Source organism: Ruditapes philippinarum, unplaced genomic scaffold, assembly GCF_026571515.1.
Source record: "Ruditapes philippinarum isolate M1 unplaced genomic scaffold, ASM2657151v2 ctg127_1_1_1_1, whole genome shotgun sequence".
NCBI lineage: Eukaryota > Metazoa > Mollusca > Bivalvia > Venerida > Veneridae > Ruditapes > Ruditapes philippinarum.
The window spans coordinates 199,827-223,561 of record NW_026863855.1 but is presented as its reverse complement, the minus strand read 5'-3'; the positions used below and the strand labels follow the sequence as shown (position 1 = coordinate 223,561).

The 23,735-nt window shown below is 29.8% G+C and overlaps 1 protein-coding gene across 8 annotated transcripts in view; it reads right to left on the bottom strand.

The window, feature by feature from the left end:
• Positions 1 to 23,735, bottom strand: part of LOC132723536 (calcitonin gene-related peptide type 1 receptor-like) — a 131,845-nt gene that overhangs the window by 41,534 nt on the left and 66,576 nt on the right. The window contains exon 1 of one of the 8 annotated variants that reach the window (XM_060708269.1): positions 6,641 to 7,409. The exons of the other annotated variants lie outside the window; for them this stretch is intronic. Coding sequence (XP_060564252.1) covers positions 6,641 to 7,082 — 442 coding nt within the window. The 5' untranslated portion in view covers positions 7,083 to 7,409. Of the gene's footprint in view, positions 1 to 6,640; positions 7,410 to 23,735 lie in introns of those variants that run through there. 8 annotated transcript variants of the gene reach the window in all.

Genomic DNA, 23,735 nt, shown 5'->3' with positions numbered 1-23,735 from the left:
TTAATAATGATAATAATAATAATAAAAATAAATATAAAGAAAATAATACCATTGACAATAATTATTATTATACTAACAGATTTGGAAACATATATAATTATTATAATATTAATTACAAATAATAATAATTATATTAATTAAAAATAGAGTATTTTCTTACAAAACATTCGAGCAAATAGGTAATCAATAAAACAATAACCATCTGGCAGCGAAAGGGTTAATTATTTATTTTCCAAAGCTTTGGCTGTAAAGTCTTCTTCGTGTACACATTTTTTTATCTCAGATATCTTTATGTACTTACATATTATCTTTGTATACTATTAACCTTTGGCAGAAACTGAATCTACTCATATGAATAGTGCAGATCAAGATCAAGCGGTATATCAGACTTTATTAATTTAACATCTAGTATCGGATTAGAAACTTGTCGATAAAAAAACGATCTAGATAAATTCATCATAACAAGATGATCCGAATAGCTAACACTTTTACACCTGGCGAGGGAAAACTAAACACTTGCTTAAACAAGCTTATGTATTCTGAAAAAATGTCACATTGTTTGTTTCATTCACAGAATAGCACTTACAGAAAGACGTATAAAGTGTAGTGTTAACCTAATTTAAACATTTTTTTACAATTTATTATCAATGTGAAAATGTACGGTCTTATATATTACAATGCATATTAATACAGTGTGAAGTGAAACATGAAACTTGTATCTGTTTATAATATGTCATTTTACACTTATATTTCCTTCCGTACATGTAAATATGAATTTTGAAAATACAACTGAGTAGTTCATCTTTAAACTTGACGTCATTATGCAGTTTTTTGTTCATCAAGGGCACAATGCTTTAATATTGACTGGTTTTAACATTAAACAAACGGTCTAATATTTCTTTCCGTCGTATAACAAAGCCTATTAATGTTTACTGTTATGCTGTGTAAACAATTTTCCCTCCTCCAAAACTAAATATGGGGATTAAAAAAAGCAAAACTATGTTAAGGCAAGCATTTCCTTCTTTTCAGAATGATGACAACATACTGCAAAACAAAATACTGCAAAACACAACGCTGCAAAGCAAAATACTGTGAAAGAAATGTTATGTATTAGCGAAAAGTAACTGAGATATGGATACCATATGCGACTGAACACAATCTTTACGAGTATCAATTGATAGCGTCAATTATATCGCTATCAATTCAACGTTTACTTTTAAAAATAGTTAAAGTGTAACAATGAAGCAATAGTTCACTGAATCTAACCTCTTATCTCCCAAAAATGTCATTTGATATAACAATGCAATTGCATCAATTCTTTTTATTCATCTCTTATTCAAAGCTTGATTTAAAAGCAAGTACCCATAAGCCTATCATGTAATCATACCGAAACAAATATGTTCACTAAGGGAAGGAAATGGTTCACATATCTTAATTTGAGGTTACAATATTATATATAATATAATTGCGAGCAAAGATAAATCAATATCTTCCAAACGATGACGCATGGCATGTTTTGTTGTTAAACATAATTGTCATAATACCGGTATAAGTTTATATGCCACAAAAACTCAAGTTTTCCAGACAATTAGAACACGAGTTTTTTTACTGTTCTGTTTTTGCGTTATGTTGTCGTAGTAACTCTAAGTAGAATACAATATTCCCAGCTCGTTATATATATTTTAAGACTTTTTGCCATTTCAAAAGTTCAGTTAACTTTATAATACTTTCCCCAGTAGAACGTATAATTGAATCGGGAAAAAAATATAAATAGAAAATAAGCCTACTTTCATTTTAACCTGTCATAGTTATCATATTTTTTGTCTTCAATTTTCAGATTTCACTTCTTCTGTTTTTTTTGTTTTTTTCAATATTCTATATCATTACAGTATCAAAAGTGTCATACGTTCTGCTGACTATTGCGAAATAACGTTCGTATTTTTTCATGGCTATTAGAGACAAGTTTACAGTAAATAACAAAATCATTTTAGAATCAGCTGTGACAGAGTGGTACAATGGACTTCATTAAGAATTTAATATGTTGGCGCATTCATCCCGGAACCTTTGAAAAAAAAAATATTTTTGTATTTATTTTTTTTATGATGTAAGTTCCATTGCTATCAAAATCTGTAGATCTTGTGCCTTATTCATTAATTTCAAATGGTCAATAATTTTGATTTACCTTTCCACCTATGATTGCCACAATATATCTAGGAGTAAACTATAAGTTTTCAAAATCGCATTGCATTTATATTCAATACTACAGTACTAATCAATATAACGCAACAAGCAGAAAAGGCAGTGATAAAACTGATAACTGTCAAAAATGATTTTAGTTAATTTGATTACAAAACAAATGAGTACAAGCTTTTAACTATAACTAAATTTTCTGAATCTATGGAATAACTTTTTGAATGTCTATAAAAGTTTATTTTGACGTACGCATCACTTGAGCCAATGCAAATGAACAAAGTATTTCATTCTTCCGGAACAAAACATATTTTGTTCGCAATTTGTTCAACAGTTTTCGCGAAATGATATTAACTTTCAAATTTGCTAAATGAAAATTGATTTACTATCAAATAAATGTGTAAACCTCACAATTTACCAAATCTTCTGAATTATTATCATAATAATAACCAATAAAATGCAGTGAAAAAAATGAAAGAAAATAGTTTCATTTGATTTATAATATTCGAAATAAAAAAAGAAGAACATTTTTCAAATTATATAGATAGTAGTCACTCGAACCGCATAAAATATCTAAACATAGCCTTAATTATTTATTTTCCAATGCCTAGGCTGCAAAATCTTCTTCGTGTACACATTTTTTTTTATATCTCAGACATCTTTTTGTACATATCTCTTATCTTAAACTGTATACTAACAGCCCTTGGTGGCAACTGAATCTACTCATACAACCAGCACACATCAAGATCAGGCGGCATATCCGACTTATTTAAATTAAGAAACATCTAGTATCGGATTAGAAACTTGTTGATAAAAAAACGATTTTTGATCAATTCATCATATCTTATATCAATGAAAAGATGTTCCGAATAGCTAACACGTTTACACCTGGCGAGGGAAAACTAAACAATTGCTTATACAATTGAATGCTGAAAAAAATGTCAAAATGTTTGTTTCATTCACAGAATATCACTTACAGAAAGACGTCTAAAGTTTAGTGTTAACCTAATTTAAACATATTATCACACTTTATTATCACTGTGAAGATGTAAGGTCTTATATATTACAATGCATATAAATACAGTGTGAAGTGAAAGATGAAACTTTTATCTGTATATAACATGTCATTTTACACTTTCTTATATTTCCGTCCGTACATTCAAATGTTTATTTTGAACATAAAACTGAGTAGTTCATCCTTAAGCTTGACGTCATTACGCACTTTTTCATCAAGGGCACAATGCTTCAATATTGACTGGCTTAAACATTAAACAAACTGTCTAATATTTCTATTCGTCGTAAAACAAAGCCTAGCAATATTTACTGTAATGCTGTGTAAACAATTTTCCCTCCTCCAAAACTAAAGTATGGGGATTAAAAAGCAAAACTAACAAAACAGTTTTTGCACATAAACGCTATGCTAACAAACCAGAGATTTATACATTGTTAGTCTGTTAAATCAAATATCTCCTTCATTTTAGAATGATGACAACATACTGCAAAACAAAACGCTGCAAAACAAAATACTGTGAAAGAAATGCTCTTTATAAGCAAAAATTAACTGAGATATTGATATCATATGCGACTGAAAACAATCTTTACGAGAATCAATTGACAGCGTCAATTCGATTGCTGCCAATACAATATTTCCTTTAAAAAGTAGTAACATTGTAACAATGAAGTAATAGTGTATTGAATCTGACAACTTTCTTCATAAAAAAGTCATTTTATATAAAAACACAATTGTGTCATTATTTCTATATAAAAGCAAGAACCAACAAGCGTGCCATGTTACTATACCAAAATATGTGTTCACCAAGGGAAAAAAATCGTGTTTTAGCTCACAATATTATATATAATATAATTGGCTGCAAAATGAAATGATAATACATAACATGTTTTGCTGTGCAACATAATGGTCTTAATCTAAGTTTATATGCCACAAAAACTCAAGTTTTCCAGACAAATAGCACATGTGTTTTGTTACTGTTCTATTTTGCGTTATGGTACCGTAGTAACTTTCAGAAGAATACAATATTCCAAGCCCGTGTTATACATTTTAAGACATATTGCCCTACTTCCGTAGCTTCATGGAACATTAACACACGGTCATTACTTGACTTAAAAAACGATTGATCTACTGAAATAAATACAGATCTTAGTTTTTATTGACAACTGAAGCATACAGTTTTTGTTAAATAATAAATTATCACTTCCTCCAGCAGGACGTATGAGTCATCCGTACAAAAGATTTATAGATACAAAAAAAGTCTACTAGCATTTAAAGCTATCATAGTGTATCCTTACTTATCAGGTATTATTATAATTATAATTGAATTTTCGGAATATATCGAACAACTTTTGAGATGCTTATCAAACCTTATTTTGACGTACGCATTTTGTCAAATGAACAAAGTATTTTTTCTTCCGAAACAAAACATATTTTTTACGCAATTTATTTAACAGTTTTCGTGAAATGATACTTGCTATATGAAAGTTGATTAACTGCTCAAATGTATGTGTAAACCTCACAGTTGACTAAATTTTCTTAGTTATTATCAGATTTATAATCAATAAAAAGCAATGGAGAAAATAAAAGAAAATAAATTCATTAAATTAATAATATTCGAATCAAATAAGAAAAACAAATTCAAATCATATGTATAGACAGTAAAATCGCAACATTTCCTTAATTAGTTATTTTCCAAAGTTTAAGTTGCAAGGTCTTCTTTTGTGTACACATTCATTATCTCAAACATCTTCATGTACATATATTAATATCTTAAACTGTTTACTACTAACCATTGGCGGCAACCGAATCTACTCATGCGACCATTGCAGATCAAGATCAGGCGGCATATCCGTACTTTTCATGATGTGCACTATTTGTCATTTTCTCAGAATATGTTATTAAAAAATCCTTAAAATGATATATGGCTTTGTCCATATCAAATGATGGATTTGCAAAGTCGATTTCAGTTTTCTCTAGCATGTTAATGACAGAGGAGCACATCATGATCAGTTTCTATTAACTCGTGAATGAATCTTTCCGATTGTTTGATCGATGATGAAACATTCACTTAAAATTGAAACAACATTTCCGCCTATAGCATCATTCATTTTTGTTTCGTATTACATACTTAGTTTGAAGTTTGTGAATTTATCAACTTATGATTATACGACGTATTTGTCATAAAATGTACATGAAATATCATGAGGTACATTTATTAGCACGAGTTAACAACCGAATGCTCTGTTTTATGAAAAAATATCAGTATAATTATGTTTACAACATCGCTGAAATTTATGTTACCCCTTTATGAACTCTTTCATAGCATGAAGTATTGCTTCATGCTTTGATTGGTAAAATTTTACAAAAAATAAATTCAATCAAATTTAGTTGGAGAATTTTGTATTTCCAGTTAAGCTGTTGGACCATCCTTCCATTCGTTCTAGTTGTCTTTGTTTTTTTTTCCAGATATGTGTGGGAATATCACAGGTTAACAACCTTTTCGCTTAAAACTTTTATTTCTTAATCAAACATATACCATTTTTACTTTTAATTAATAACTTAATTCACTCTTATTTTGATATTATCAAACAAAAAAGATATTAAAAGATTATTGAAACATGACACATTTCTTTCGTTTCTGTCATTTAGTAAAAATAGAAATCCTTAAAAAAATTGAAATACCTTTCACAAAAGAAAACGACGTGTTTTGCATATTTTTGCCGTTTTAAAGGTATAATACCTTACAAAAACAAATTTGTGAACGTAAAATAATTGTTTGATGTATTTATTCTTTCTTATAAGGCGAGATCGAGTACGAGATCTGATATCGGGTCTATAGTTCTTTTGCCGACTTGATAAAAATCGTAAGTAAATAACGAAAGATTATCGCGTTGAATTATGGTAACTTTAAGTGCACTGGGTTTAAGTTTATACACTAAAACAGTAACTTCATTAATTTTATATTTTCAATTTGAATAAAAGTTTTTTATCTTTTTTCTTTAACAATTCATACCCATATTGTCATGAAAATATATGTTCAATTAAGTACATTAGTTTGTGTGAATGAACGCAATACCCTAGAGATAAATATATTTGATGTATACATGTACATGATTCTCTTTTTTTATTTTGTTATATCATTGTGCTTTTTAAGTTTTTATTATAATTATTATTAATATTATTATTTTTATTATTATTATCATTATTATTATTATTGATTTTTTTATAGAACGATTGTTTGATTTATTCATTAAGTTAGCTTTTTTTACTAATTTCGTTTTATTTCTACATTGATTGGCAGGAAATTAATTTCAGAAATTGAATTTAATTAACAAGGCTATCAATTTGGTTTTGGTGAAAATGAACCTAAGGCATGTATAGCATGATTATCTATATGTAATAAAAAAAGAGCTAGAATACTTTAAATGTAAGTACTACCTGTCTCGTCAGAATATGCAACGTAACTTGGACATGGTATATATGTTCTTGAGCCGGGAACAGTATCTTTAAAACATCCATATCCATCCCATGTACGAGGACAATAAAGTCCGTCTGGTGTATTTACAGAAGGCGTTCTCAACTGCTCACTACAGCAATCAATTGCAGCGTAACAACAATCTGTCCATCTTTTACAGTCATCTCTGGTAAGGGAATCACATATCTGACCTCTTAACGTCACGTTGTGTACATCAGCTAGCACTGAGAAATTCTGCTGATAATGGTCACTTTCTACTGAAGGTACAAGTATCCACGGTTGCTGAGAATGCGGTTGTAAATCACTTCCGGAATGGAACAAATATTTATAGCACATTGAACACGTAAACAATCGAAAAAGCGTGACTGGAAGTTTCAAATACCGATCCCGACATATACCCTCCATATTATTATTTATCCAGGGCACGACATATTTCCATCAATAATTATCTCCTACACAAAATGAATCTAATAAAAACAATTCACGTTGGCCCACCATCTTTACCTATACATGATTTTACTATTCAAACAAATCATTTATCTCTACAATATATAAATATTTACAAAACTAAAACATTGCAATCTATAACACTATCAATTATCATACACAATATAAATAGCATTGTATACACACACGTTTTTATCTTTAAATGAAGGTCAATTTAATCACACTCATGCTATCCATGAAAAAGCAAATTTACGTGCCGATAAAGTATTCCGCTATAATTATTGCAAGCTCACGCGATTGTGAGTTCAATTTTTATTTTAACAAAGATAAAAAATACTTTAAAGTCCTTCTTTTTTCAACTAGCATGCAACTGCTGAAATTTTATCACTAATATAAACATTTTTTATGCAGTAATTCTATTATGCAGTAATTGTATAACAACAAGTTTAAAACCATAACCTTTATCTGATTACAAGTAAGGAAACGTTCAATGGAAAGCTAACTATAATTTCCGAGCTTCACTGGTCAAATACAATTATGTAATTTGACAAAGCCGTTCATGCGAATAACTACTTTTATTATAACATTACCCTTTTGTATTGATACAGCAAAGTGTGTATCAAAACGTTTTTATTCAATTTCCAGTATTTAGCATTACTATCTGAATTAGCTTCAAACTCATGTAGAGCTGGTATGTTTTATGCCCATTTTATCACATTTCTGTTTAAAGTTTGGCAGTCGATCGACCTAAACAGATATAGAATTTAACAAACCAATCAATAATAACCACTCCCTCTGCAAGTGACCTATTCCTACGTTTTTAAGATCAGTTGTGAGAAACTATGATCATTAAATGCTCGAAATAGTTGTCAAAATATGCGTCGCAAGGAGATCTAACTAGCGACCTCTGGATTAGAAATCAAATTCATAGAAATCGTTGTTTAGAAAATGTTTGCAAAATGAATTGTTTACATTGTCTTTTCCATACGGTTTTTTCCTGTAATTTATAAGGACACATTTAAGAATTTACATTATATTCCTAATCGAATGCAAATAAATAAAGCAAAATGACTTAAAGCAGTTATGCAGGCTACCAATATATCCTGACCTTAATCTTGATAATAACTTTGATTTGCAACAACTTGACAATCAAAAAGAAAATTTAATCAGAAAACAAAGAAGGGAATCATCAGGGTATACTTAAACATGCATCAAGAAATTGTAATAAGGGAAAATAACTAATTTTATGATATTCAGTGAAATAGTTTGCTTGCTAAATGAACTGCGACTTTTTATTATATATGATTTATTACGTGTTTATGATCATGCTACGAATAAACCTTTTAATAAAAGAAAATCATTTAATTTATTTTTTTGAAAATAATTCAGTTTCAATTTTAAAGGAGAAAAAAGAAAAAAAAACTTGCGAGTTGAACGTAAATTTTCTTACAGATAAGGAAACATTTTAATCAGAGCACATTGATGCAATACTGTAAAATATTATGCTATTTACTTTACGTATATAATTGATGTGTTTATTTTCTTTCTTTGTTATTTTTTTCTTCCTTTTTTTGTAGGGGGATATCATGTTTAGTTTTATATTTACTTTATATGATTTGTTTGCTGTTGCTCAACAAGCATGACCTAATATTGCCATTTTGTAATGTTTAACGCACTCATTGAAGTGCATGATATCTCTTGCGAAATGCAGAAGTGTCATGAATACAATTAAAACAAATTAAATCAAGTGTTTTGAAAACATCAGATCTGTCATGGTGTGCTCCTCTTTACACATCTTATCTTTCATGGTGATCAAGGACCTGGAGAGAGACAACAAATCGACAACATGTCCAAAGTTTAATTGATTTTGATTAAAAATGAATACGTCCGGTAATAAATTCAGACATTCTGTCTGCAACAATTGATCCCGGTTATATCAAGATTTTTTCCATTTAAAGACACCGGTTGTTGAAATATCATAGAGGTTTCCTTGAATCCATACCCGATAGAAGTGTACGGACCATTTTTCATATAATGATATCTCTTAAAAAAATAGAATCTCCCTTCCTTAGTCTTGTCACTATTATATTTGTATTTCCTATAGTTGGTTAATACACTTTTTGTGTGCCAAGGTGAGTTGTATTCATTTATATTGAGTCGCTAAAATAAACATACATAAATCGCGCATGCTTGTACCTAGTTAATAGATTATCAAAGCCTCGTATTTTTTTCTGGGTGGACAATATTTCATTCAATAAAAATGGTGTGATTTACTTTCTGTACCGGAATCAGATCATAAGTGTTACTGTTGTACATAAATTGAGTAAAAAAATTCAAATGCACCTTATATGATATATTTAGATTTTTTATTGAAAAACGTTGGTGATCAATTAAAGAAACACTTATTTTAGTTTGCTTTTTACGTCATTGAGCATATGGTCCTGATTAACAGATAACTGTTGATATTTTTGTTTGGATTAAAACAATATGCCTAGTCATGTAGGCGTGTTTTCAACAATTCTTCAACATATGAAAACAATAGGGTAAGTCTACACGAATGTTGTAATTTCACACTGTAAGCATATTTTTTGCAAGATAATGCATTTAATGTCGGTTATGATTTTTATATTGGCAAAAACACTTGATAATATATGATATATGTACTCAGACAACTGTTGTCGTTCTTGATAAAAAGACACTCAGTGTCATGTTGTAACGTAGTGGTTTTGCAAAACGATCTGTCATAGATGAACTATATGTAAGAATTAACTATGACAAAAATGATCACGATTCGAGAACATTGTTTTTGGTCTTAAATGAAATGAAACGTTTGCCCTGTTCAAGTCGGCTTCAATATCAATTCGAATAACTAAGGGATATGAAATAATTTAAACTATGAGCAGAACATAAGACAGATTATGTAATTAATCAAATCTCAATCAATGTATATTAATATGTTTTGTAGAATTTATGATGTTTTATTTTTAAAATATAAACAATTCATTGATATTGACTACTTGATTTCAGTGAAAATAAAAATGTCTTGGAATGTTCGTAATTAATGTTATTTTTGTTTGTTTGTTGTTGTTGTTTTGTTTATACATATATAATCTTGGATAAGGATCAGGTGTGCAGTGTACAAGAATGATAACTCTACCCTTCATAATTTTTGAGTTATTGCTTTTGTTATTTTTGATACTTAATTTTTCACCTGAGTGGAGCATAACTCAAAAAGTGTTTGACATTATCAACATGAAATGTCATAGGTGGATGGATCTTATTGAGGAGGAATGTTGTGAACAAGAATGATAACCCTCCCTATACAATTTTTGAGTTATTGCCCTTTGTTCTTTTTCATACTTTTTTGTCCGGAGCTTATCTCAAAAAGTATTTGAGGTATCAACTTGAAACTTCATAGGTGGATGTATCCAATTGAGGAAGAGTGCAGTGCACAAGAATGATAACTCTACCCTGCATAAATGTTTAGGTTATTGCCCTTTTTTTATTTTTCAAAATTTATTTTTGTCCAGAGCATAACTCAAAAGGCCTTTAAGATATCATTATGAAACTTCATAGGTGCATAGATCTCACTCAGGAGGTGTGCAGTGCACAAGAATGATAACTCTACCTTTTATAATTTTTGAGTTATTGTCCTTTGTTATTTTTCATACCTAATTTTTTAATTCAAATTTTTTCTCAAAAAGTATTGAGGTATCAACTTGAAAGTTCATAGGTGGATAGATTTTACTGAGGACGGATGCAGCACAGAAGAATGATAACCTACCCTGCATTATTTTTCAGTTATTGCCCTTTGTTATTTTCAGCCATCAGTATTCACATAGGTTTCAAATCTGTAATCACTATAGCCATCAGTTTTCATAACCAAATAACCTCTTAAAATGGAATTATTCTGCTGTATTACATATACATTCTTCCAATGAGCAAACACATTCGGCGGGGGATGGCAATGTTGACATGGCTCTTGCTTTTTTTCAATGGAACTATGGGGGAATTTTTCAAATAAAACAAAATTATTAACAGATGACTAAATTACCACTTCAACCAGTTGTAGGTTATGTACCGACTTATATATTGTACTGTCTCATCTACATCATAACAAAAGTAAACAAATAATGAATTTTCGCATAAACTTTAAAAAAAATTTAACATAGAAATATGATCTACAGGGTCTTTTACTTCCTTATATTTTAAAGGTTCATCGCATTACACTTTTAGATTTTACAACAGTATTGTCTGCATACACCTGCATGATGACAAACAATTAAACCATTTTTATACAGTTATAAAAACGTTTCGTATCCAGTTTATTATTTAATGAATTATATTCAGTTTCTTCAACATTAACTTCCTACATCATTTTACATTTATTTATAAGGTCTCATTACGGTTATTGTACAAAATACTATACTCGGTCGAAGTAAAATTGGTTAACATGCAAAAGTATGCTTTCAATACAAAAAGAAATGTTAGCAATATTAATGCTTGCATAAAAATAACATAATAATTATTTCTTGTAACTATAAGGAAAATACCCATTTTGTAAGCATAGAAATTAAATATATATAGCATAATCATATTGATGATTTTTCAAAGAAAAACACTTCTATTGAAGGTGTCGCCCTTTACTTGTTTTACATTTGACTATAAATTTTGTAATCATTTACAAATTAAAATAAGTTAAAGAAATATACCAATTCCTGTACATATTATTTTAGAACTATCCTTACATTTTATTTTAAACATTTTATCTTTGAGCTATTCTTGAAATTCTATTTAAGATTAGTTAAAACTATCCTTTTTCATTTTATTTAAGATTGGTTAGAACTGTCCTGACCAATGAGATTCACCGATTTCAGTTTGTAATTTTAAAGCGACCAATGAAAATTCTTCTTATACCCAGTCTTTCCCTTTTTATGTTTCAGTCAAACTGATATCAGACGGACTTTGTCCGAAAATAATCCTATTTGTTGCATTTCTTTATGAATATACATCAATATTTGAAAATGTATGTAAAAACTTTGTAGATTGTAGATCAGGCACGTGGACAGTATATGAAGATCAAATGTATCTTAATCATATCTTTAATACCGATCACTGTATATTGTAAGTCATAATGCACAACATTGTCGCTACTGTAATGTAATCTTTGGTACAAAATTCTATTTCTGACAACACAAATTTTGATTGACAATGCAATAATTTCGTATGAGTATCGTTTTGATCAACTGTATTTATAATAGCTAAAACATACTGTTTATATGATAGATAGCATTATTGGGAATCTAACATGTGTTTCCAGTGGTCATATTTCTGTTGCAAAAATGTAAACAAAACAATAACTTTAAAATTTTCACACTTTATTTGTATAAAGAACTTAAGGAGGTGTAAATTATTACTCAGTTTATAATAATTAATTTTTAATTTATCTAAACAATTGAAATGTCCTAAAATGGAACATATTATCTTATCCTACTTTTGAGATACACTTGAACAAAAAATTCTGTATTATTTATTTTTGAAACAATAAACCATAAATTTAGGGAACGTATTCATTTTCACGACATCATATCTGCCACTTTTGAAAAAAAAATCAAAATAATTCCCTATGTTCACTGCGGTATACCGTACCCCGGATATTGCTCGATATTATGAGGACTTTCATCCCATTTCGCAACTTTGAACGATGAACGAAGGTAAGTTCATCGACGATATTTTCAAAACTAATGGCTATTTCATTTATCTAAACGGGTTTTATATATCTAGAGGTATTTTTGTAGCTCTAAAAGACGTTACAGTATTACAGGTATTTGTAAAATTGATCAAACTATCCCAAAACGATCCGCTGCTCACTAGAAAACACTGACCGCGATACTGTAGAATCGTTAGAAATTATTATATTACCAATATACAAAAAATTGAATCGAGCAATTTTTTTTATTCACTATCCAAGTATGCCTTGTCCAAATTTTAGGCAAAAAGTGTGAAAGTTCAAAAAGATACAGGCCAAAAAAGATACAAGAAAGTGTACCGAGTACTGATTTTCAGTGTACAGAGTATTGCAAAATAGCCCAACTTTAGTGTACAGAGTATTGCAAAACAGAATGAGCACATAAGTATGGAAACTCGATATTTTTGTCTAATTTTCACGTCTGTTTATCGATTCAATTTCATTTGTCTGATAATGTACTGTTTATATGATATTTATTCAAATATTTCAGATTCAACAGTGCATTTTCAGTGTTATTACTGTTCTTTTCCTAAAGCAAATACACAGAGATTTAATTTCCAATTTGGTTGAAAATCACACTATGGATGAAATAAAGTGTGTGCAGGGTCGGAAGCAGGGTAGATCCATCAAAATTGACGATAAAAAACTTTAAATACATGTCTCAAGAAACTTTGATCAAGGAGACCCATCTCTGAAATGGACAAGAATAAAAAAAATATTTAGATGACATTAATAATAGGTTTTTACAGGGCAAGTTTGCCTTAAGGAACTTATCGACGCACTTAATAAAATATTGGCCCGGAGGGTTATGCCGTCCTAGCATGCCGGTATCGTCTAACCTTTTACTGCATGAGTATAATGCGAAAAATGACTGTTTTCATTGAGTTATAATTAAGCCTCTTGTTACAAGTTCAAACTGCTATGAAACTACAAAAATGCTTCAATACCGATCAAACTGGGCACACATGTTAGCTGGAACATAACCTGTGGAATAGCATGCCCAATTTTATTTAAATCGACCTGAGGCCATTTAGCCCCCCACAAGTCCGAAGTCTTCTCGGCGATTAGAGGGGCTACTGCCCCACTTCAAACCCTCAAAGAGAAGGGGTCACATCCCCCCTGCGTAACCCCCTTGATGTACTTTTTTCATGGGGTGGTTACAAAATTTCACGTTCAGACGGTCTGCCGTTGCTAGAGTGCAGGTACAAAATGCCTGAAAGTTATCTTTATATGTATTTTTGGCATAGTAGGATTTCGGTTGATATTAGATACACTTGCTCAATACCGTCTAATATTGACAATTTTTAGGCAGTATTAATGCACTTTGGATGCATTTTTTTTACTATTTAAAGTAAGAAATGCAATAATTATTAACAAATTCTGGAAAGGTTGATCCTTCGATAGCAACGAGAACAGTTTTATTTGCTGAGTCCGTTCGGCTGAGATTTTTCACGAGCAGGAATGATAATCTGGATTATTCGCAGATGTTTCCAGTAAAGTACCTCATAATTCTGCATATTCTGCACATATAGTGTAAATAAGTATACACAGTAAGAAAAATTTAAAATTAAATGTGGTAAATACTTTGTGTTTACTACTTGCATTTACTCTTTATTGATAACCAATACTCGTTACACTAAAAAGCAATACTCGTGACACCGGCGGGCAACTCCAACGCAATACTCGGTACACTGACATGTGTATTTATTCTCAAAATGCACTGTCATCTGAGGTTCTATTGTTGATTGAACATTTACAACATAATCATTATCATCATTATCACATTTCACTCGATTCAAGTTTTTCTTTTAAGAAAGTATATGCACAAAAACATCAAATTTGACTGATACGAGCTCATTTATCACGTGAGCAAAGAGACGAATTTGACCTCCTTATTACATTTTAAAGCTATTTCTCAACATTGTTGGGGTTTCAGTAACTAGAGAAATTATCGAAGTATTTGTTTTTCTACAAAATTTATATCAAACCAATTCAAAATGACTAATTATCGTCACTAAACATACCTTCTTTCCTCGTTCAAAGTCGCGAAATGGGATGAAAGTCCTCATAATATCGAGCAATATCCGGGGTACGGTATACCGCAGTGATGTTGTTTAATTCTAGTATAACTATTTTATAAGATTATATCTGATATAAGCACACATACTTTACTGTACACATGTCATGTAGTCGTACATAAAAAGAGTAAATTACATATGAGTACACCTGGGCAGGAATCGGGTAAACAAACATACGTTTTGGTGATAATTGGACAATTGTTTTCATAGATTTGAAGAATGCGAAACTGAGTCAACTTATTCAACTGCTATTGCACATGCTGTTTTTCTAGATGGTTTGTTTTCATTTTAAGATATACGATGCTCTTCAATAAGTACAATATCTTAAACACAGAGATGTATTGAAATTTATGACATTCGTACTGTCTAAGTCTAATTTTAATAAAAGAAGCGAAACCACTATTACAGATCAAGTAGTCTTGGTCTTTCTTTAAAAACCTGCCAGTTATTTTTTATGTCATTATATATTTATATTGTGGCCACATATAGTGTGTAGGATTTTAAACATATTAACATATCTACTTTGTGTCCAGTCAAATCATGTGTATTCGATATTTACAAAGCAATTATCAATATTGTATAATATTGTAAATTTTTTATGAAATCATATTTAATATTAAAATGAAATCACACATACATTAGGATAATCTTGGTAATAAATAAAACATATGTTTGCTTTTTGTAGACTTTGTGAAAAATGTGTATTTCTACAGTGATGACTAGATTTAATAGTTATTTTGTTAAATATTGCATTTGTTTTCTATTAATTAATAAATGTAAACTCGTGCATATCTTCGTTGTCTTAAAACATTATCTCCATATTTTAGTGGTACAAAATTGATCAAAATTCATCATTTTAAACTTGCCTATAACACTTAACACGTTATACCTCTTCAATATGATAAATTTACCCTCAAGGTAAATTATGTTTATACCAAAATAATCAAAACCACTACGCAATAAAAAGTAAATGATGATATAAGTGACAAAAATACACCGATTAAATGTTGTGCATTAAATCTTATCAAGTTACCTTCGTAAATCATATGATTGCGTTTTAACACACAGGCGTTATTCAAACTCAAGGATAAAAATACAAATTTAATGTTTTGTAAGATATAACTTTCAAAATATTATTTTTGAAACAATTCTTTTCAGTCCTATAGCGGGTTATAATGACAATAAGGTTGGAGCATCCTGAATGTTTTAAGGAGATATTTTAAAATTACACAATTGCAATACAAAGGGTTTTACCTTTTCGTGTGATAATAAATATGATATCTTTCTCTTCAAAAAGCCACCATGATGTCACTTAAAGATCATGTATGCTGTATTTAAGGTTGTTACCACATTTAAGTGAAGTTTATATATGCATATAGATATGCTTCTGAAACAATTTTCAAACATAAAAGAATATGTAAAATATGTACTGCAAATATTTGTTCACATTATATGTATTCATATTTAATTATAAAACATATATGCAGTCATTTCTTATTGAAAAAATGACTTATACTTTAAACAAAATAGATTTACCTAATTACCTCCCTTTATTAACATGAAATGTTAATTCGGCTATATCTTCACAAATGATGCTTTTTGAAACTAACAATATTGATAAATCTTCATTTCAGCATGAAATTATGACATAAACCATAAAAATGAGTTATATGATCTTTAATGCACGTGATTAATGTAAGACTTGATAAATGATATAATTATTGCCAGGTATTTTCAACAAACAACATGACATGATGCATAGGGTGATTAAATACTTATCATGAAACATCATAGTTTAATCATATTGTATAATTCATTGCTTACACAAGCATTCACTATCTGTCAACATAAAGCAAATATAATATCGATAAAAAGTGAGGTAACATTATCTATATTCCTTTATCATGTCATAAGTTAGTGTTTTCAATAAACATTAAAACCATACGGAAATCAAGCGCATGTATGTTTATGGTTTTGGCTTTTTACAAATGTGACATTTACAGAGTTGTTTGGCATAAAGCAAAACATACCAATATATCGCAAAGGACATCTATTGAAAATTGTATTTCAATTTACTCTTGGACATGATATCACTTTATTCTTGTCTAAGTATACCGACAATGGAAGTATAGTTTTACTTAACTTGCTGTGCAACTAACTATTCATAAAAATGGGAGGAAAGGTAAATCCTCTATGAGCACCAAACACAAAAGCAGAAAGATGAAAATTGCAAATTTTGTTTTTAAATTTATATTTTCATGACAAATCACGAGATATGCAACATTTCTAGAAGCTACTTTATGCAGTATCATATGTACATTACGAAGTAAAACAAATCTATCTTTTAGTAAGTTAAATTATATTCAATATTTTCAAGTTTTATTCTCTTATTGGCGTATAAATTTCATCTAAAATCGAATCTGGACACACCATTTCTGATTTAAATATACATTTGGCGCATGGTATATGCCTCTCTTTGTTATATATATAACAAAATCTCATAAGTCAAAATGGCTGGCCCTTTCAGTATGGGTGACACTATAATAAACAAAACCTTTACATTTACCTTATATATATAACTTCTAGTGCAACGCTGAAAACAAGATTTTACTCTTCACATAACAAGTTACTTTTGTGAAAACATAGTGCTACGTGAAGTTCAAGAAAATCGTTTCCTTACAGTATTTTAATGTTGTAAATGTCAACGATTCTTGAAGAAAGATTGCTATAATTCGCTGTCTCATAGATTTAATGAATCTACCTTTTATCGGAGTGTTACGTTAACGACATAAAATCTGCCTATTATCTTATTATATGAAGCATTATTTATAAAATAAAATTTTCAGAAGTAAAGTATAAAAGGTATTGTTTATTATAATGTTACTCCCGACTGAAAGTACCAGCCATTTCTGGCTTATGAGACACCTTTTGCTTGCATACTATGTACTTCCCAACTTTTAACACTATGCCAGGCGCCAGGCGGATAGAAATCGGTAACCATTCATTTTAACTACCTCGCGGTAGTATAATTATGTAATTAAGTTTTTTAAGCAGTGATGGCACATTGAGTGAGCATCAATACTATCGCCAAAGATAATTATTTAGTAGAGATAATCATACAGATAGAGATTGAATTATTATTCTAAAGGATATTTTACTCTGTTTATACTTTTCGAACATTTGAACGTTGTGAACTTAAAATAGAAGATTAAATCGTTCACATTTTGTGTCATTGAGTGCAATCAATGCCTTATCATCGACAGACATACAAGACTCAAATAAACAATTAAGCAAATAGTTGCATATTTCTAGTCTCCAGAAGACAAAGCTCAACAATATTTTCTGTAATGTTATGTAAACAATTTCCCCTAAAATTACGTAAAAGTTAATCTTTTTGGCTTAACAAATCATTAATAACATTTACACAAATGTTCTGCACACAATTACACCATTTAGGCATTTATGCATTGTTTTTTTATTGTTGTTTTCTTCATTCGAAAAAAATGCTTAAAAGCGATAAAAGTATTGAATTGATACATTATTTTTTATTACCTTAGACGTAAATTATAATAAGACTTATCTAGCATGTATTTATAACGTTCAGTTATTTTTACATAAAATAATTTAAATTAGTGCCTTTCTCGAATTAATCTCTTTTGTTTTTTCCTAAAATGTCTATTACAATAATAGATTTCTCAAAATAAATTGCTCGTAACACATGTAAAATAAATCAATCTGGAAATAAGGTGATCTCTCGGAAGCAATGGATACAACAAAAGGTAAGGCTTAACATATAATTCAACAATTTTTTTTTATCTTACATCGTAATTCTAATTATCAAATGAAACTACATTGCAATAAAGCGAGATACAACTCATAAATTGCAGACTTAAGTACAATTCATCAGAAAACAAAGCCAAACAGTTTTCTTTGAAGTGCTATGTAAAAACTGTTCCTTTTATAACAAAAACATCAGGGAATTTTAAAAAGCAAAACAAACAAAATGTATTGGTGCAGAAACGCTTTGCAAATAAGGTAAATATACAATGTTATTTTAATGTTTAACAATCAATACCGGCCATGCTATAATTATGATCAAATGCATTTATCCGTGCGATGTAGATGTATCTGAACATCATACAAAAATTATCTTCAACAATATGTACATGTGAAATCATGTCAAGTTCATTCTTATCACATTGCTGCTATCCCATTAAGAGTAAATTTACATGCAAATAAGGATATTCGATTAATTATGCAAAGTCACGGTTGTTTAATTTTGACCTATACAAAAATAATATGCAAATGCACCATAATAAAAAGGGTAGGTTTGACACATTTAATTTTAGGAAAGTCAATATTTTCTGACGAAGCCTCAGAGATTTAATTATGAGTTCATATAGCTTAAAAGTTTAAAAGAAAATTTTAAATTAGTAAGAAATACAACTGATAACGTGCGTTTTCAAAATTATAATCCCAAAAATTAACTTCATTTGATGATGTTCTGTTTGTTGAAAAAGTAAACTCGCCGCATGAGTTGATAGTTTGAATATATTTTTATAATATTTTTACCTCAATATAATTGCCCTACATTTTAATCTATCTGTTTACTGTACGTTTTGTGAACTATACAACTTTCCTGAATATTCCTGCATTGCTATTATTTTTAACTTATATCAAGTGCATTATGAATATGATAATTATCTTATCTCTATGAATTTGTAAATTTTTCACTTTATTTAAATACAAGTATATACATCATTTGTATCATTGCTAACACGCTGAAATAAAGAGGCCTTCAGCTTTACTAAAGGTTAAATATACTTTTTTGATAAATTATTTGATATACTCGTAATTGTCAAATTTTAAATATTAAAGTGGAAAATGAAATTTGTCACCGATTTAATACATAAATAATAAGGAAACCCCTCGTACCAAGGTAAAGGTAAAGGTCTTGTTTATTATAGTGTCACCCCTACTGAAAGGGCCAGCCATTTTGACTTATGAGACACCTTTTGCTTGCATACCATGTACCTTCCGATTCCTACCACTATGCCAGGCGCCAGGCGGATAGAAATCGGTAACCATTCATTTTAACTACCTCGCGGCTCACGAAGCGGCCATTTCGGAACGAGTCCCACGAGAAACATTCATCCTTCAATTAACGCTCCCTGTGGGGCTCGAACCTTCGACCTCCCGATCCGAAGGCGGACGCCTTAACCACTAGGCCAACGGTACCGATTACATGTACATGTTATCTTACGGTTAGCTTTCTATACGTAAATTAGTAAAGCGGACGTTTTTCTTTATAAAGAAAGTCAGGCGATATAAATCGCAGCAAACTATGTTCGAGAAGACCTAACAGTTATATGATGCACGTTTTTAAGATACAATTACTGAAATACTTAGGCTAAAGCAAAACAAAATTGTTTTTGCAACAAAACAATCTGAAGGCCGTTTAAAGCGTTCAGTAAGAAGGGTTTTTACAATTTACTATGGTCATATAAAAAAAACAGGTGAGCAGATTATAATAGAGGAACTGATTGGACAGTTTTGATAACTCAGTTGCTAAATGAACTGTTTTGATAATCCTTTATTTTGATGTAACGGCGAGCAAGGAGCTAAAAACAGGTAAATCGACAAAAGTTTAAAAATGTCCAAAAGTAGTTTAATTTCAAAAATGAAAGAAAATTCGTGGTGATATTTGGAGACACACTGACTTATAGGATATACGTATATGTAGACACATTGTTTGGGTATTGTATGTGGTCGAACTGGCTATTTCAATGAGTGTTATGCAATCAGCAATGTTTCACATAGTAAATATGTAAGGTCTCAAATAGATATATTAGAAAAAATAGAAAATGCCTTCAGAAAAAATCTTTTGGAAATATTCTTGCCTGAGTATTTATTAAGCACATTATTTTTTCTGTGAGACACACTTTTGAGTGATGAGACAAATTGCGTTTTCAACTCGTATATAAACTCTTTCCTTATTGCAATTGAATGCCTATGCTAAAACATCATTAATAAAGTTTAAACAATTTCTTGCATATATTGCTTACATAATTGAAAACAATAATTTCTTTGATCTAACTTTATATAATGAATAAAATGTCGATTAAACTGCTGAAATGAATAGCCGTGTGACATGTTTCAGGCAAAAGTCGTATCATTCATCGTTTTGTATAACGCATCAGTTTTCAATAATAGATTTACATCTAACATGATAAAAAAAATTAACCTAGAGTTTGTGCATTATTATTGAATCAGAAAACGCATGTTTGTTGCATATAACTTTTAAATAATTGGAATCTATTTGAAAGCATTTATGTTTAAAGAAATACGAAACTGATACATTTTCTGGTATTTATCGTAAGATCTAAGCGTAGTTGTTCTTGTAATAGCTCTTAACTACTGTTTTGACAATTGAATATCTTGCAATTTTTAAGCAAAATAACCCATATTTGTACTCCTTATTAAGGTAGACCATGGATAATGGGCACCATAAAGAACTGTAAAATTGACAACATAGGACAGTTACATGTCTTCATGGTTAGCTGTATGCAAAATTTAAATAAAATTTACCGTGTAGTTTATGAGTTGTGGATATATTTCTGAACTAAGACCTTGCCATTTGAAGGGCTTATTTTCAGAAATGAGGAAGCTGTAATCAATCTGTAATTTCATCATTATAAAACATGTTTTTCTATTGCTCATTGTTAAGAAACAATTAATAACATTCAGGTAACACATTACACAACCAAAATGTTTGGTTCTAAACAAAATGTTCTTAGTATGTATAAAAATGTAAACCTACCCCACCCACTTTTAACACTAATTTTACCATTTCCCCATCTAAAATGTCTCATTCAAAATATCCCTAAAATTTATCGAAATGAGGGTCTGTTTTCAAACTTTGCCTACATTTTTTAAAAGGTATATTAGTTGATCATGCGAAATATAAAATACTTTTACCGTGTAGTTTTTATTTTATTGAACTTTGAAAATATCTGGTATCATATTTGTTATAAATTTTGGCATGATTTAACAAAAAAATACCTGAAATAATAATATAATTAAAATCAAACTTTTTTCTTCCATAAGCGATCAGAGAGATACATTAATAATGTTAAAAGGAAAAAAAGAAAGAAAAAAAGATGCCCCTTCTGGGGTTTGAACCCACGCCCCTCAATTTCAATGTAGTTTACAAGCGATTTTAGCCTATTTGAATACTCTTCAAAGTGGAGGTAATGCATTACCCATGGTCTACCTTAAGATTTATTATTGCAAACAATGCAATAGTTATTTTTTATTCAATTGTTGATTACTGAATGTTTTAATTGTAAAAAGTTTTTGACTTGTTTATGAATCTATTTTCGTGTGACAGTTGCGATTCTAAGGTTATATATATTAACTACTTTTAAAGATCCTGTAACACAATATTTTATGGTTTTAAATCATTAAAATGATGCTTAAATTAAGATTTATCAATATTTATTAAATATTAAAACATTAATTATAATTTAAAGTTTCATGTAAATAAAGGGAGGTAATAAAACATTTATTTTCTATAAAGTTTAAATCAGACATAACAATAAGAAATAAATGCATTTATTTCAATGATTACATATAATATGCACAAATATTTGCAGTACATATTATAAATATTCTGCGATCCTTGACAATTGTTTTATTTGCATAATTATGTACATATGATTATATTTTCACTTAGTTTGGTTAACCAAGGGGCCTCCGTGGCCGAGTGGTTAAGGTCGCTGACTTGAGATCAAAGGTCCCTCACCGCTGTAGGTTCGATCCTCACTCAGGTCGAAATCTGTCATGTGAGGAAGCCATCCAGCTGGCTTACGGAAGGTCGGTGGTTCTACCCAGGTGCCCGCTTGTGCCTGAAATAATGCCCGGAGGGGCACCTGGGGTCTTCCTCCACCAATAAAGCTGGGAAAAAATTCGACGAAAAAATCTCGGCGGGACACTCTAGGATGGCCTGACTTGAGTGTACGGTCGCCCATATGGGATTTCCGGCGGCGACCTTAAATCAACGCATTAAAAAAATTGGTTTACAACTTTGATCAAAACAAAATTATCAATAAAATGAAATTCATGTACTATTTGTACAGATTTACTACGATGCATATTTGTTATTCCTAAAATTCCGTAAATTATGATATTATTCTTTTTCAACTGTTATCCTTTATTCTATTTAGTGACATAAATTATCTTCACTTACAGTACATTCCGGTAATTTAAGTAATTATCCAGAAATTATAATGTTACATCTGCATCAGAGAAATTATTAATTAGACAGGCTTTCACCGACTTATCAATTCATTAAATTCAAATACATAGGGATTGGCATGAATTACAATTCATTTAAAAGAAAATCACAGAACAAGTTCTAAAAAATTAATATAAATTAATGTAACGCGTCATTAACTTTTCTTGATAATATACTTAAAAAAATGTACAATATGATCATATTTTACACTTGAATGTAACAAAGACAAAGTATTGTAAAGTGCGTTTTTTATTGATTGACCCAAGTAATATCATACGCATACAAATATAATGTTTTTTTAAGGAAAAATCTCTCCTGTATTTTATTTTTGAGATTGACATTTATTCATCAGTTTTTGCCTGCTCTATTAGATTTATATCAAATAACATAGTTTCCAATTGTAAACATGTGAATTGTTAGATCATATCTAAATATCAAAGTGCATGTTCTCCGCCGTTAATAAATAATGTCTGAAAAGTTATTATTAT